The sequence below is a fragment of the Amphiprion ocellaris genome, chromosome 7, assembly GCF_022539595.1.
Source record: "Amphiprion ocellaris isolate individual 3 ecotype Okinawa chromosome 7, ASM2253959v1, whole genome shotgun sequence".
Classification (NCBI taxonomy): Eukaryota; Metazoa; Chordata; class Actinopteri; family Pomacentridae; genus Amphiprion; species Amphiprion ocellaris.
Window position 1 is genome coordinate 5,519,717 of NC_072772.1, and position 15,879 is coordinate 5,535,595.

General features: G+C 42.2%; 2 protein-coding genes across 3 annotated transcripts; one reads left to right on the top strand and one right to left on the bottom strand.

The window, feature by feature from the left end:
• Nucleotides 1–1,401: 1,401 nt before the first annotated feature.
• On the top strand, nucleotides 1,402–11,644 carry slc1a5 (solute carrier family 1 member 5). Its single transcript, XM_023285618.3, has 8 exons — nucleotides 1,402–2,064; nucleotides 6,040–6,082; nucleotides 6,212–6,280; nucleotides 6,416–6,582; nucleotides 7,323–7,556; nucleotides 7,747–7,941; nucleotides 8,107–8,241; nucleotides 8,931–11,644. Exons 1-8 carry the CDS (start codon nucleotides 1,535–1,537, stop codon nucleotides 9,157–9,159), a joined length of 1,602 nt encoding a protein of 533 aa, XP_023141386.1. The 5' UTR covers nucleotides 1,402–1,534; the 3' UTR covers nucleotides 9,160–11,644.
• A 532-nt stretch (nucleotides 11,645–12,176) lies between these two features.
• fkrp (fukutin related protein) lies at nucleotides 12,177–15,547 on the bottom strand. 2 transcript variants are annotated; one of them, XM_023285619.3, is made up of 2 exons: nucleotides 15,133–15,547; nucleotides 12,177–14,815 (listed from the first exon to the last, which is right to left on the bottom strand). In XM_023285619.3, exon 2 carries the CDS (start codon nucleotides 14,731–14,733, stop codon nucleotides 13,144–13,146), a length of 1,590 nt encoding a protein of 529 aa, XP_023141387.2. In that variant the 5' UTR covers nucleotides 14,734–14,815; nucleotides 15,133–15,547; the 3' UTR covers nucleotides 12,177–13,143. The 2 variants fall into 2 exon arrangements, with proteins under 2 accessions (XP_023141387.2, XP_035811120.2); XM_035955227.2 differs by having other exon boundaries at nucleotides 12,177–14,843.
• Between the last annotated feature and the right edge of the window lie 332 nt (nucleotides 15,548–15,879).

The following is a 15,879-nucleotide window of genomic DNA, read 5'->3' on the forward strand; positions in this document are numbered from 1 at the left end:
CACAATGAGAGTCTGTCTCTTGTTACAGTTTGACACACACCTTGCCAAAGATTGCAGGGATAGTAGCCAGGATACCAACAACTCCAGCGAATATTGAACCTCCATTCAACTGCTTTCATCTCACATTTTCATTTTTACTCATCACTTTCAGTCTTACATGGTGCCATTCCGGGAAAAATGACAGAATTAATCAAAAAGGATGTGGCGTTCTCTCAGTTGAGTAAGGAACAGCTGAAGTAATCCAAAAGACGCCCTGCTTGTCTTTGGCGTGCAAGCACACCAGATGTTAGATTAATGTTATTGCTGCACTTCTCGTTTCATGTACGATACCCTTTCATGTCGTAACTACAACAAAAATTATATGCACTGCTGATTTGGTGCTTGGGAGGAGAGCAAATAAACTGACAGAGGAGGGAGGTCTCATCAAAGTGCAGTGGCAGACTCCACAGCTGTATAGGCAAAGCTTCCACCTCTGTTCAACTGCCACTCTAATGACAGGGACTAGTCTGGGAGGAGATTAGTGCTGGCACATAGTCCAGTAGAGCTGTGTTATTCTGATTATACCATACATTTAATGGAATGAATTTAAATCATCTGATATTGCTGACTTGAAAGTACATTTTTGTTTCTACATGTAGATTTGCATGCTGTTTGCAACTCTCAGCTTTAAAATTTTCTATATTCTCACACAGCTTTGTAATTTGCACATTTTTACTCGAGGGAATTGTGTTGCAGCTGTGCTTTCCCCCTCATGATGCAATAGTTGTCTCTGGTTTCAAGTTAGTGAACATGAAAAATAGATTGGTGCCAGTATAGTATATATGTATGTATGTGTGAGGGCATGTAATTGATCTAAATACGACAACCCTACTAACATCTACAGGCTCACTGAATGCTGTGACTGTCTCATCTCCCAAACTTAACTAATAAAATCTGCTTCAAAAAGTTCCCTACCCAATGCACTAAGTTTTTCAGAACCATCCATCCAGAAATCATCAAAAAGAATCCCTTAAACCCCTCATAAAACCCATCTTGGACTTGGCCTCTAGTCTAACTGTAATCATGAAGTCCAACAAACTCTATTTGTAGAGTTATTCACATAACCCAGAGATCTTTGCTCAACCCGTATTGTTTGTTACTTAAGTTGCACACAGTAGTTCTTTTTCTTAGACAATAAATGAGACATCAGCAGAAAATCTCGTGGATAAATGTGGCATTTTGAAATGAATGCAACCTAAAACAAAACATAAATGCCGACCAGATAAAAGGTAGTGTTCCGTTTTAATGAACGTGATGGGCATTTGATTGGCAGCCTACAAGCTTCCTTGTTTAGACCACGCCCAGCTTGCGTCAAATGGGTGGGGGTTGGATTCCCGGTAGATAAGTAGGAAGCACGGCAGGGCAGGAGAACATCGTGCTATAGTGCTGAGAAAGAAGCCGGTAGTTCCTCCTTAAACTAGAAGCTATTCCCGCCAAGGTAACATCAGGTTTTGTGCCCTTTGAATAAGTTTTAGGGTAACTTTAAACGCGCACAATGGCAGAGAAGATAGACATGGAGGGAGGAAAAGCATCCAACGGTGAGGCGCACCTCGACGAGCCGCTGGCCAACGGACTCAACAGCCACAAGAGCAGTCCGGAGCCGCTGTCCCAGCGGGTGCTGCGGCTGGTGAGGGCCAACCTGCTGGTGATTCTCACCGTGGCCGGGGTCATCGTCGGGGTTTTTATCGGACTTGGCGTGCGCAACGCGACCCTGACGAGGACCCAGATCATTTACATCGGCTTCCCAGGTGAGCTGCTCATCCGGCTGCTGAAGATGATCATCATCCCCCTGGTGGTGTGCAGCCTGGTGTCCGGGGCGGCCAGCATCGACCCCAAAGCCCTGGGGAAGCTAGGCGGCTGGGCCATGCTCTTCTTCCTGGTCACCACCTTGATCGCGTCGTCCATCGGGGTCGTGATGGCTTTCATCGTGACGCCCGGCGCCGTGGCCGTCACCAAGCCAGCGGGCCTGGATGAAGAAGTGCCTGCTCATAAAGAAGTTATAGACTCATTCTTAGACCTGATAAGGTGAGTGAAACCTCATCTGCTGAGCCGGTACTCTCAGAAAAAGTAGTGAAAATGTGATGCGTAATGGTGTACGGATGCCTGCATCCCCCCAGCTCCACATCATGGGAGTTAAACGTGGAGCCACGTTCCACAGAAGCCTGTTTTCACCTTTATTTAACTATTTTAAGCGGTAAAAGTCCCCGTGTGTAACCACATCCTGGAACCGCAGCCATATCAGCCGTAGGGCTTAATGGTGCCGTAATGACAACAGACGGTTGCATCAGCTCAGCTGTGCGCTCACATCGAGGGTTAACTCCCGGCGCTGAGTGCCGCTTGTCACTGGTCACACTCTGTACTTTTTACCCTGCTCATTCCCGAGCTAACGCATTCCCTGTCTAATTTAGTCTTACTTAACATTTGTTTCTGTACAAATTCGACACGTGGAGCAAAACGACACGTGTGTGAGACATTTCCTACACGAGCGGAGCGTAATGGTGAGACTCTTCCTGCTGGGACAGCCCTCTTTGTTTAAAAAAAATAAAATAAAAATACAGCCATCACCATCCTGCTCTTCTTGTTCTAGTCTCACAAATTTCCCTCGCCAAAAATGATTTAAAGTAGGTGTTTGTTCTGTTAAGCTGAATAGCAATTAACAAAAAGGAATTTGATCCAGCCTGGCATAAGACATTAGCTTGAACTTGAGCTTATTTGCACTTGAAGTCTTATCTAATTTTCTCCTTTCAGCAGCCCCCCCATATTTCATCAGTGTGTTACATTCATGGGGCATTTCTGAGACATGTGCAACTTCATCTACTATGGAGTAAAAGGAAGCAGCTGAGTCAGAGACAGATTTAGTGGGATGTCGACATCCTCTAACAAAATTTCAGCACGGTTCATTTTCCAAAACTGTATACATCATAGTTTCCTCTGCGTTTGTCTCTCGTACCTGCTCTGCTTTTACCCGCCAAAAAGTCCCAAGCGGCGGAAACTCTGCTTATCTAAGTCAACAGCAATTCAGTAGATAAGTGATATGACAGGTTTGGGTGTTGGACTTTAATAGACATTGCCAAAAACTCTGATGCAACTTCACTGTGTGGAATAAGAGATGCAGGAATATTTACCCCACAGAGATTAAAGGCGAAACTGTATTTAGCGTAAACAAGGGGCGTTTGAGTTTACTGTTAATATCTGCACCACAGTCCATATTAGAGCTTGTTTGCCTCAAAAAGCAGACCAGAAATAAGAGACACAACATGAATTGCCCTCATGTTTCACATTAACACACAACAGTCTGTTCACATGCAGTCCTGAGGACAGTTGTAACTGTTGCACAATTCTCTGTGGTTGGTTTGACTTTTTTGGAACACTAAGTCCATGAATTATGGAACTGTGTGCCATGAAAGCCAGGATTTTCCTCCCTCCTCCTCCTCCTCCTACTCCCCCAGCAATGTGACCCAGCCCTGGCAACACCTCCTAGAACAGTTATTGTGCTCAGGGGCAGATTTGACATGCAAGAGCAACAGGGTAAAACTTATCCACTCGCAGATTAACATTGTTACCCTGATATGTATCAGAGCTTTACATAACCAAATCTTCAAGTTGCAGCAGATTTGTCCAGTTTATTTAGGAATTAGTTGGATGTATTTTACATTTAATCATCATTTTCTGTATTCCTAGATTTGGAGCAGCTGATGTGCCTGAATACAGCGTGTCACTAGTGTAGTTTGAAGTTTTAAAAATGGGAGGGTAGTGTTTATTTTGTGCTGGACACATGCCACCAGTGCACGTGCACACACGCGTTTGCAAATTATCCCCACAGGACAGCAGGCAAAACTCACGGTTCTCATTAGAGCGAGCTCTCTCAGCCGGTGTCCTGCTTAGTTTTGACAACAAAGGCAGCGTGGAAGTTACTGGGTAGAAGCGACCGAAGAGCTGCTCATCAAAGCGTGAAACTGGCCTGGTGATTGTTCGCAGACACACACTCCGTTTCACGCAGAGCTGTCATTGTCCACACTGACACACCATAGATGTATGTGACAACCGTGACTCTGACTGAAGCCACTCCTCCACATCCTTGTTGACATTTCTTGTCTTTTGTGTGTTTTCCCACATTGAACCATACAGTGACAGCTATTGGTTAGTGATACAGTAACTTTTTCATTTACTGATCAATATTTACCTTGAAAAGTCATGAAATGAATACAGATTTTCTCTAAAGAGCTTCGTATATTGGCTGCTTATATTCCAAGTACCTGTTGTATTGTCGTTGGCTGTATTTTAAAGAATTATTTTCGAATAGATTTGTAATCTTCTGAATTGAAGCTCAACAAGTGCTTGATAATGTTGATTCTCATAGCAAGTATGCTACTTTTTTTTTTGCTAAACAGCACCTGCAAGCATTAGGATTGTCGCCCAACAACATGTTTTTATTTGGAATAACTTTTGTCATGTCTAAGCTTTCCAGCTTCTCTTATTAAATGTTAAAGAATGCCTTTGTAGTGCTGGTGACAGAGTGCTTGTTTCTTGTCTATCAAGCACCTAGAATCACTGTTGTCAGGGATAAAAACAAACATTTGCTTCCTCTCATTGACCAGCATCACATGTTGGCTGCTCTTTGCCAGGTCTGGGAGGTGTAAGAAGACACTGAGAAGATGTCAGAATAGTTGACCTCAAACAATCCGCAGCTTAGCATAAAAGAGATGCACCCATCTGATGGCATGTGACGGCACTGTGTGTACCTGTTTGTACGTAGTCGTATGTTGTCATACCTTTCTATTAATTGTGATTAGCTGTACAGTAGTTGTGTTTATTTATAAAACCAAGTTGCATGTTCATCTCAAAACAGCACCAGAAGAAGTTTCACCAGAAACTCGGTGTTCTCTTTTTTAGTTTTGTACCTGTGTCAGGAATAAAGTTGCTGCCGCAATGAACGAGGAAGTGGATCCTTTCAGGTTCTGTAGTATTAACACCATGCAAAGTTAGAGCAAGTGTAAATGCACGGAGAATTTCAATGATGTGTTTCCATTTCCAAACATCCAGCTCTTGTAAACACTAAAATGGTCTGAAAATGTGACTCGAGCAGAGTTTGGAGGCCTTAGTCACATATATACTCACAACGAAAGTATGTAAATTGAAAAGCATTTGAATACTCAAATAAGAGGCGAGCATTAGCTTGAAAGATTGGCAGCATTTTTTTCTCTTTTTGTCGTGGCTCTTTGCAGCACAGTTGCACAGTTGTTCCAGTTGTACACCGCCTTGTTATGCAGTCACATGATGTTTAATCCTGATGCACTATGGGTCCAATGAAAGGCACTGAATGGCTGAAAAGGGCTTGTGAAGTTAATGCCTTATTACTCTAAATCTATAGCAGCCAGCTGAGTACAGGGGTATCGGGGACATGCAGGTTTCATGCGTTCTTGGGAGATTTAATACACAGTTGGACCTGTGTACCAGTAAATGTTTGTGTATGTGTTAGCTTAGAATGAATAACACCACAGTATTAAGTCGTATGGGTGGGAGAAAGCATATTAATAGTGAAATTCTCTGGTCTATTTCCATATGATTAGTGCTGTAATTCTTTCTGTTTGAATTATCACTGACAACCAAAGATTGATCTACAACACCACTGATGGTGATAGTTGTGTAAAACTGAGGTAACTTGTATTTTTTAGAAGTTAGATTCATGTGTATTGTGCAACAAGTTCAGTCTTCATCAGAAACGATCCAAAAACAAAGGCCGGTTTATGGCTTTACAATGTGTTTGCACTGTAGTAAACGCAACATTGCTGTGTTTGCACATTCATATCAGCAGTCAGGGTTGTTTTAAGCTGTTGTTAGAACCAAACGATGCCCAAATATTTGTACTGTGTTCCCAAACATTGAATTTCTCTCCTCTTGAATACAGCAACAGCTATTTTTCATCAGATCTTTCCAAATAGTCAGGTTCACACTAATCACACAGATCTAAAGTGTTGTGTTTTTTTTTTCTATCCACAGAAACATCTTTCCCTCCAACCTGGTGTCTGCTGCCTTTCAGTCGGTGAGTCTTAGATCTTGATTCAATATCTCTCCAGCATCATGATCTGAAATGAAGTATCAAAAATATTTACATAAGCTGATTATGAACTGATTAGTGTGTTAAACTGGCAAACTGTTCCCTCTCTTCTAGTATGCAACCTCCTACAAGCTGGTTAAGAAGAATGGCACAGATGGCAACTTCAATCTCACAGTGGAGAAGGTAAGAGAATGTTTTAACATAAAATAGACCACAAATACACCACATGAGTCAAGGTACTATGGTATCTACTACTGTGTTCCTGATCTGGTGGACATATGTGTGTTCTGACTGTGTGTTTCCCTGTTTGGTTGCCAGGTGCCCTTTGGAACAGACCAGGATGGTATGAATATCCTCGGCCTGGTAGTGTTTGCTATTGTGTTTGGTGTGGCGTTAAGGAAGCTGGGTGAGGAAGGAGAGATCCTGATCAAGTTCTTCAACTCCTTCAATGAAGCCACCATGGTGCTGGTGTCCTGGATCATGTGGTAAGGAAGCCCAAACATTTCTCAGTTATGGGAGTGTAAAATAATTGATACCATTCAAACTACTGGCCAGTAGCTGCTTAGATTAGCTTCATGGAAAGTCTGGAAATAGAGAAGTCGGGTGATTTTCATTCTGCTAGCTTATGCTTTATTATGTTTCTCCTGTAACCTGGAAAATGCTTCCCCTCCAACATCGTGGGCAATTGTCCAATTACTTAAATGCACTTCATGGAGATGAGGAAGCTTTGGAAAGAGCTTAGAGCGAAGAAGCACAGGTGCATCCTATGTGGAAGTCTTTAATCAAGTAGTGTGACATAAATGCTGCATGTCATTTCACTGACATTGCTTAAGGGTGACGCTCTGGAATGAAAGAATTCTTGGCAACTTCGGCTCCTCTGTCCTCATATCTCCTCCTTAAATCACATCTTGACTGGGAGGAGCAAGAAAGAGAAGGAAGGAGAAATGTTAGCATAATGAAAAGCACCCATAGACTTTGTGCTAAGCTAACTGATTGCTGGCTGTAGCAAGATATTTAATTGAGGGAAATGAGCGCCGCATTTATCTTATTTAACTGGAGCAAGAACACAAATAAGTCCATTTATCAAGATGTCAAGCTATTCTTTGAAGTATTTTTGGTCAGTGTGTGAGATTGTTTTCCATCCTGCTCTGTTTCAGGAGTTTAATCTACAGTTTGCCTGGTCTATTTTCTTTTTTTCCCACATTCTGCACCTCCTTATCTGCAGGTATGCCCCTCTTGGTATCATGTTCCTTGTTGCTGGTAAAATCGTGGAGATGGACGATGTCGGCAAACTGTTTGCCAGTCTGGGAAAATACATAGCCTGCTGCATCATTGGACATGCCATCCATGGTGCTCTGGTGCTGCCGGCCATCTACTTCATCTTTACAAGGAAGAACCCGTACACCTTCCTCTGGGGAATATTCACAGCTCTGGCTACAGCCTTTGGAACAAGCTCTAGGTAATGAACTGATGGCTACTCACCGCTCTGACTCTCGCTCACACACACTTGTTTGCTCTCTCTGGTTGTTAAATATCAAATACTGAGGTGCTCTTGTTCTAGAACATGCACACTACTTTCTCCACAAACACATGTGCCTCATGCACCTCCTGCCTTTCTAAACTCACACTCCCTGCTTCTTGTTTCTCAGCTCTGCCACTCTGCCCCTCATGATGAAGTGCGTGGAGGAAAATAACGGCGTATCCAAGCACATCAGCCGTTTCATCCTGCCCATCGGCGCTACAGTCAACATGGATGGAGCCGCTCTCTTCCAGTGTGTTGCTGCAGTTTTCATCGCTCAGCTGAACAACACTCCCCTGAACTTCATCCAAGTCATTACCATCCTGTAAGTCTGTAAACAACTGAAACATATCCACAGTTACACAGTATGTTTGATACTATATCTGCTTGTAGCACTACCTCATTTTAATGGTTGCCACATATGTGATGTTGGTATATGTTTGCTTTTTCCTGTGCCTAACTGTGAAATTGTCCCTGCTGTTTGTGTCAGCGTGACAGCTACAGCATCCAGTGTTGGAGCAGCAGGGATACCTGCCGGTGGTGTGCTGACACTAGCTATTATCCTGGAAGCGATAGGACTTCCCACCAGCGACATCTCTCTTATCCTGGCTGTGGACTGGCTTGTGTGAGTGTACAACCTTTTTGTATTTTGTGTGAATGCCAAGATTAAAAGCAAATTGCCATTTGTTATCCTTTGTGCAATTGAAACTTACTCTGCTCTTTGACAGCCCACACAATTTGTCAACATCTAATAACTTCATCTGATTTTGTAATCACCATTTCTGTGTCCAAACGCTCCTTCAGATTACAAAAGCAACCAACAGTGAGGCACTACAGATGGTTTTAAAGGGTCTAAACTCTTTTGAACTCCTATAGAGTTATTAGTGTAGCTGTTGTCCCAGGTGGTATTATCGAGGGTTTAAGTCCAGGCTTCAATGAAAAGAGGATTTACAAGGTTAAGGGAGTTAGAATTTAGCAGTAAGCTGGTAGCTATTTGGCATTTAGAGATGATATGCCTTGTTCTGGCTGAGGTGACTCAAAATATACAAAAATGGGCAGAACTACTGTAACTCTGTACTGAAACATTATATATGGGTGTCCAGCATACCGGGATCGTAGAAACCTTAGCTATGCTTGAAATGAATAGGGCTAATACAATTGTACTTTTTTTTTTTTTTAACTCGGATCTCTTAAGACAGCCAATGTTTAGATCCAGAAACAGTATTATCAGACGGTAGACGCATTGCCTCTAAAGCAGTCCATTAATTATCATAATGCTAAACTAACTTGCCATCCATTCTGTCTTTCTTTTAGTGACCGCACATGCACCGTGTTGAACGTGGAGGGTGACGCTTTCGGAGCCGGGCTCTTGCAGCACTATGTGGACCGCACATCCAAACAGGTGGACGGAAACGAGCTGAGCGAGGTCAGACTCGGCAATGATCCTTCAGCCGCTGCACCCGAGCACTCGCCACTCATCGACAAACATGGTGGAAGGGACGGTACGAAGGCAGCGCCCTCTAGTGAAGAGTCTATTATGTAATCTGGTGGCATTACCAAGAGTTCCCCCCTCTCCTGTTTGACACTCCTGCAAGCTGAAACCAGACGTTCAAACCCTTCTTTGTTTTTTTTTTCTCTGCCCTAAAGAAAAGTGCAAGGAGACGTGCACACTACAATGCAATGACAAGCTCTCTGACCTCAACAATTTTCTAAAGGGACAGCTAAAAAAAAAGTCATATGGGGTATTTAAAGTCCATGTTGTGCACAGTTTTGTTTTCATTTTGAAGGATGGTATTGTACATTGGACTGGCTGCTATGTTCACTCAACTCTAGTGGTGCATTTGGTTGGTCCTCATCACCTTTGAAGTCAGAATTGTATTTTGTTCTACATATCGGATGTTCTTTAGGCATGTGACCAATCTGTACAACCAAAAACTGGACCAATGACCTTCTGCAAGATGTGGTGGGGATGTTGTAAACAAAGGAAATGTTACATTGATTTTCAATGGAGAAGTGGCAGTTACATTAATGCTAAAGCTTTGTTAAATCTCATTTAGATTATTGAGCTGCCACCAGCAGAACCCCCTCTTGGAAAACAGGAAAAATTCTGACTTTAGACGTTGATGAGAACCACCATATAGTTTGCTGCAGCCAGTCTGGCAGTTTTCATATTCTCCATCAGAAATCTGTTACCTTCAAAATGTTTTCGTCACTGTCACTGTTTAGTTTTTCTTTTGTGTTCAGCTTTATCAGATTTCAAACTTTCACAAGGAAAATGTCTTTTATGAAAATACGTGCTTTAGATATGAATATGTGTATTTTAGTTTACATGATTATAGCCACTTTCATGCAGGTTACTACATGTCTTGTATTTGATTTGTCAAATATGAGACACACATAACAGTATAGTTTACCTATATTCCATAATCTCTGCATAGAAAATTGCTGTGACCATATACACCAAAATGCACATGTATCAGTTTTTATTGTTTTAAAATGGCGTTGAAGGCTTTTGCTGGTCTTTAATTTTGGTTGTGGTTACTCCATGGGAATGATTCTCTAATGCACAATGCCTTTTTTCATAGTGAGAAAAAACAATAGAGTTACTCTCCATATTTATTCATATTTCAAAGTACTCCAAATGAAACATAATCTTCAATAACGTCCAAAGAGTGAATGATGGAGCTCTATCTCAAGGATTTTGACGACATGCATGGGCGCACACACAAACACACTGACTTCTGCCTCAGATGGACGCAGTCTGGCGTTATAACCTCAGGTTTGACTTTTTGCTTGAAGACTGTTGTTTAAACTGCTCCTTAAATACCCTGAGACCAAAAAAAATCACACAGACTCGACAAAAAAGGAGATGAAGCTCCTGATGTACTTTCTGGGAAGTGTGCTTTTTATATTATTAATATTATAGCCCTCATTGTCCATGTACAAAAGGGTGATAAAGCACAGCGTGTGGTAAGGACTGTTTGGCTGATGTTAAAAATGTTAAATGTATGGTGTGACTATATGTCGTGTGAAGTAACTAATTTCCTTCCACTACAGTTATGTCTGTCTGAAATCTGAACACCTAAAGAACTCAAGTGAAAAGGTAAGAACAGCTCAGTTTATTTTTGTTTTGGTGAAAATGGCCATAAACCTGAAATTCTTACGTGTCCACTAGGCCTCCTTGTATATATTGATAATTATTTGTTGTAATTGATATTTATTTCTCTAATCAAAATCCAAAGACATTTTTAGCCATTTTTTTTGACATGCTAGTAACTCCAAATTGGCTTCTTTTTTTTTTTTCCAGTTTCAATTCTTCTTGTAACAGCTAGTTGGTGGTAAATTTGTTTTTTACTGTTCATGTCCTCTCAGCCTTGTTTTCAACTCGTGGGTTACTGTCTAAACTATATTTGTACACATTGCTTCCATTTGATGCATATTTTTTTGTGGCCAAGACTTGAGATTTTGGAGACGTGTGTGCTGAAGCAGGAATGATATGACTTGTTTTGGTTTTTACTTTAAAATGATACTGTTTTCACATGCAACAATGTAGAGTTGCACTACTGAATGTTATGCTTCCATCCATATCATCAAAAACTGTTTAAAGTAGGAATGAATGGGGCATAGACTACTATTATATATGCAATTTTTGACGAATATCCGTTTTCTTTGCTAGCTTTAGCTCTACAGTATTTGGCATGTGGGCATTTATGAATTCATTGCAGGCCCGAGGTCTCATTTCTGTCAAGTCTTACGTATTTTACAGAAGTGCTTCAACAAGCATTGCCTCTCAACAGCTGATGCGCTTTGCTTCCTTTCTGTCTTTTGGTGCAAGGTTTTATACAGATGTTATCATTCCTCTCTGAGATCTTACACTATACGACTGGTACAATCATAGCATTTGTTTGCACATGGTAGATATAGTAATTGTATTGCAGTGGGGCTATGTTTGAAAACTCTGAATTTCCGGTTACCATCTGAATGTACTGTCGTTAGGTTAAAGCAATAAAGGCCTTTCTTTTTTTTTATTTCAATGTTTCTTTTGGCTGCTTTTTCACACATTACTTACTGCAGTAGCTAAATACAAACATTGAAGTCAGCAAATAAAAAAAACAAACACTTGTGGCTGCATGAGGAGCTGTGCTATGTTACAGTCGCCTTCAGACGTAGTTGCATGCAAGCTGGGGGTGTTTAAAATGCGCAGAGATCCTCTATGTTTTCACATCCAAAAATAACCACATGCAGCCTTGCAGTGCCATAGACGCCTCATCTAATTACCAGACCGTATATGAACCCCGTTGGCCATCATTTGTAAGCAAGAGGAACGCACCTCGAGGAAAAGGCAACACGAAGCAGGTTTACATCACTGTACTGGTTTGCGACAGACAAGTCAGCCGCATTCCTGTTAAGTTACATGCCTGTCTGTCCTCTCATAAAACCCTCCACCCCCTGGACTCCCACCATATGTCTGAAGAACTCCCATAAAGCCAGCACTGTGAACTAACTTAACTGGAATAATTAGGTGTGCTCTGCCATCTAGTGTTCAAGAAAAAGTTCAACTATTGCTGTACATTCTTTATTTACAATAAATCAACCAACCAACACCTCAAATCTCCTCCAAACAAATAAATAAACCTATAAACAGTTACAATGATCTGAATTTACCAGTACATCAAACAGAGTGACCCTCTAATACATTACACACAAATAACACTACAGATATAATGTGACACTGATGTCTTTTTTGAAATGTTTTCTTGGATTTTTTCTTGGATGATAATAATGCATATATTTGAGCTAAGAGTTTATATTTATTATTAATTGAATATAAAGGCCTAATAGAGTGATGTTTCATCCATAACAGGATGAATGATGTGTGCTTCTCATTTCACCACATGGAAATTACCACATTAGAGTTGTCAGGTACCGAAGGGCATTGATAGACACCCAACATTCATTCATAAATTGTGCAAAACTAAAAAATTCAAAGAGTCTGTGCAAAACAAGGCAATACAGTTAAGAAAACATAAAATACTTGTCAGGCAGAAACAAATAACTGTACAATACCTTAAATCCTGCTGAAAATAATCTACTTTAAAAAAAAAAACAATCTTTTTTGTTTTAAAGTATTCATCATCTTTACAGCAGTAATATTTAGAGAGTAGATCACATACAGAGTTTGTACACGATGTATTAAAACCAGTTTTTGACTTTTTTAAGGTGTGCCTGATCAGGTGGTCAGTACACAAGTGGAGATTTAAAAAAGTGTTTATGCCCTTTGCAAACAAAATTGCACCACTCTGATAAATAAAGGCAGATTATCATTTATATCCAAACACTGACAATGAAAAGAAAATCTGACCAAACGTGTGATTACACTGCGACGCATAATGCAGTCATGCTGGCACCATTTCAATTTCCAAGCATCATCTTTTAGGCTGTTTTCAAAAAAAATAGGCAAAGTTGTCTGTTTTTAGGTCAACAAATACAGTACAACATAAAAGGGCTTGTTGGCCTTTAGTATCACTCATAATTTGCTTCTGTCCAGCCTCTTTTTTGCAGGATTGGGATACTGGGGGTTCTCAATCACCCCCTCTCCAAACTTCAGTTCCAGGAAGGCTCTGTGGTTGTTGGGGCCGTAGGCAGTGATGCCAGCAAAAGGCATTGGCACCAGCGGCTGCAGGAAGTGTTCTGGGAACTCCACGTCTTGTTTGTGCTCTGTCCACGTGTCTTTGGTCATGACGCCATTCCGTGAGTAGAAGGGCCACAGATCAACATGCAGGTGGTTGGCCTCGCTGTACTGGACTCTGTAGAAGTCTCCTTCCACTGCACGCTCCCAGACGTAGCCATTAGCATCCACCAGAGAGCCTGAGTCCAGGTTCTTCAAGTGATCACAGTTGGGTACATCCTCCAGGTAGATGCCCAAGTCCACATCATAATCCCATGGGATGATGTCTTGATGGCGAATAGCACCCAGCAGAGAACCCCCCTCTAACCAGTAGCGCACACCTGAGCTCTCCAAGATGTTGATAACATACTTAGTGGTTTCCCTGAGTGCTCGCAGACAGCAGGGAGGCGTCCATCTGTCCAGATAAAGATAGTCTGGAGTGTCCTCCTGCACAGTGCCAAAACAGCGAGGCGTCTCTTTACTGCAGCCGTGCCACTGTTCCTTCCCATCAGGCAGCAAGAGGCGCTTCAGACCAAAGCTCCTCATGAGCTTCCCTGTGACCTCCTTCAGTCGAGTGTCGGCCTTCCACTGGTTGTGAGCGGAGCTGAAGAGGGGCCGGTGGTTTGCAGAGAAACAGGGGGTTTCCAGCAGTTTGACCTTCCAGCCTCTCAAGGCAGTCTGGATGAAGAGTGAGGAGAACAGGGGTCGCCCCAGAGGGACAGAGAGGTTAAAAAGGTCCTCGGTGCGAATGAGGACAATTGCATCTCCCTGTAAAGCCGTGCACACGCTCCCGCTGCTTCCCGATGTGGCCGTTGAGTATGTGGCGGTCCACTCTCTGAGGTTCACCCGCAGGTGGAGACACTGCACAGCAGATCGAACCAACACGGGTGCAGCTACCAGCCTCACCGGCCCCCCACCTTCACCTTCCAGCTCCCTGATCAACCTCTCGATGGCCCGTGGTTGCTCCAGCTCCACTCCGTCAGGCACCAGCAGCACAAACTCAGTCTGGACATGAAACTCTGGCCTGTGAGCTTGCGGTGGCTGATCAGGGCTCGGGGAGAGCACCAGAAGCCGAGCCCCCTCTGGAAGCACCAGTGGAGGGTATGGAGACGTATCTGCCACAGCCAGAAAGGGAAGCTCGGGCCTCTGGCGGAGGAAGGAATTAGCCACATCCCCAACATAATTCTCAAAATTTTCAAACTCCCGAAGAAGAACAGTCACACGTGGACCTCGACTGTGTCCCTCCACTCCGCCCACTCCAGGCTCACCTCCAGCTCCTACCAGACCTCCTCCGAGACCGGAGGCTGGCAGGGCGGCCCTCCTCGTGCCCCGGCCAAGTTCCTTCCTCTTCTCCATCATGTGCTGCTGGGCCCGAGACACATAGTAGAGAATGAGGAGGTTGAGGATGATGGCACCGGTTAGCAGGCCTTGGCAGAAACTGATACGCATGGCTGCTACTGTCCAGTTGGGAGAAGAGTTTAAGTTTCAAACAACAAATCCAGTGGTGGGTCTCGAGTCCCCATTAGTGTAGCTGTAGATGAGTAAGAGTTGAAGACAAGCTGTCAATGAGAGAAACAGAAAATAAAACTATAAAGATCATGCTTTGCTCTTGCTTATACTATGCTTATGTGTATAAATCAGCTGTATGACACAATTTAATGCAGCTTTTTAAAATAATACAAAAGGGTATTTTAGGCGATTTACATCTGAAATAGTTAACAGTGACTTATCCAAGTAATACTCAATAAGTCTGATGAAAAAGAGGACAGCATTCATTCCATGCAAGGCTGTAAAATGAAACAGGGATAGCTTAATTACCAATCAATAAAATCCATCAACAGAACTCACCTTCATTTGGATGTAACCATCTTTTCCTTTATAAGGCAGTCGCATGCAGGTCGTAGGCCATCACACCACAGAGTGGTTATGGAAAGTATTAGCAACGTTGAGCCAATTAGCCCTGCTATTCAGGCTGTACGTAGATTCCATGGTGCTCTGTATTAGCCTGCCCTGTTAGCACAGCAGCAACCCTAGCAGCAAACTCAGAGGTATAATATTAGCATTGTTAGCTAGTATATGTGCGTCCGTGGTTGAAATCAAGACTCCAATATATTTTTTTGAAGAAACAAACAACGTAGTGAACATGAGAATATTTCATTTGCATGTAGCTGAGCACAAACACAACTAAGAATCATAACTGCACGGATTTAGCATGAAGCTAACTTGCTTGTCGTCGCTGTTGCCCGCAGCAACAGAAAGACTTCTGGTCCGGATCCTTCAGAATAAAAGCAACATCATCAAACTCATCCAAACCTTCACTCAAACACATCAAGTACAAATCAAAATGTTATTGACCGTAAATTTATTTCCACAATTAATATTTTTGTCCGTGAATTTTCTAGATATTATCTATAATTTACCAAAACTGAGAAGATCAGCAAAATAACATCTAATTTTTTTAAACCATGTTTCAATCCTTTATATACACGTGTAGAATTATCTTTCAGTGGCTCCCAATATCTGTGAAATAATCATATTTTTGTTGACTTAAATATAGTTTTAAAAATTGTAATTTTATTGTCAAATGTTGAATTG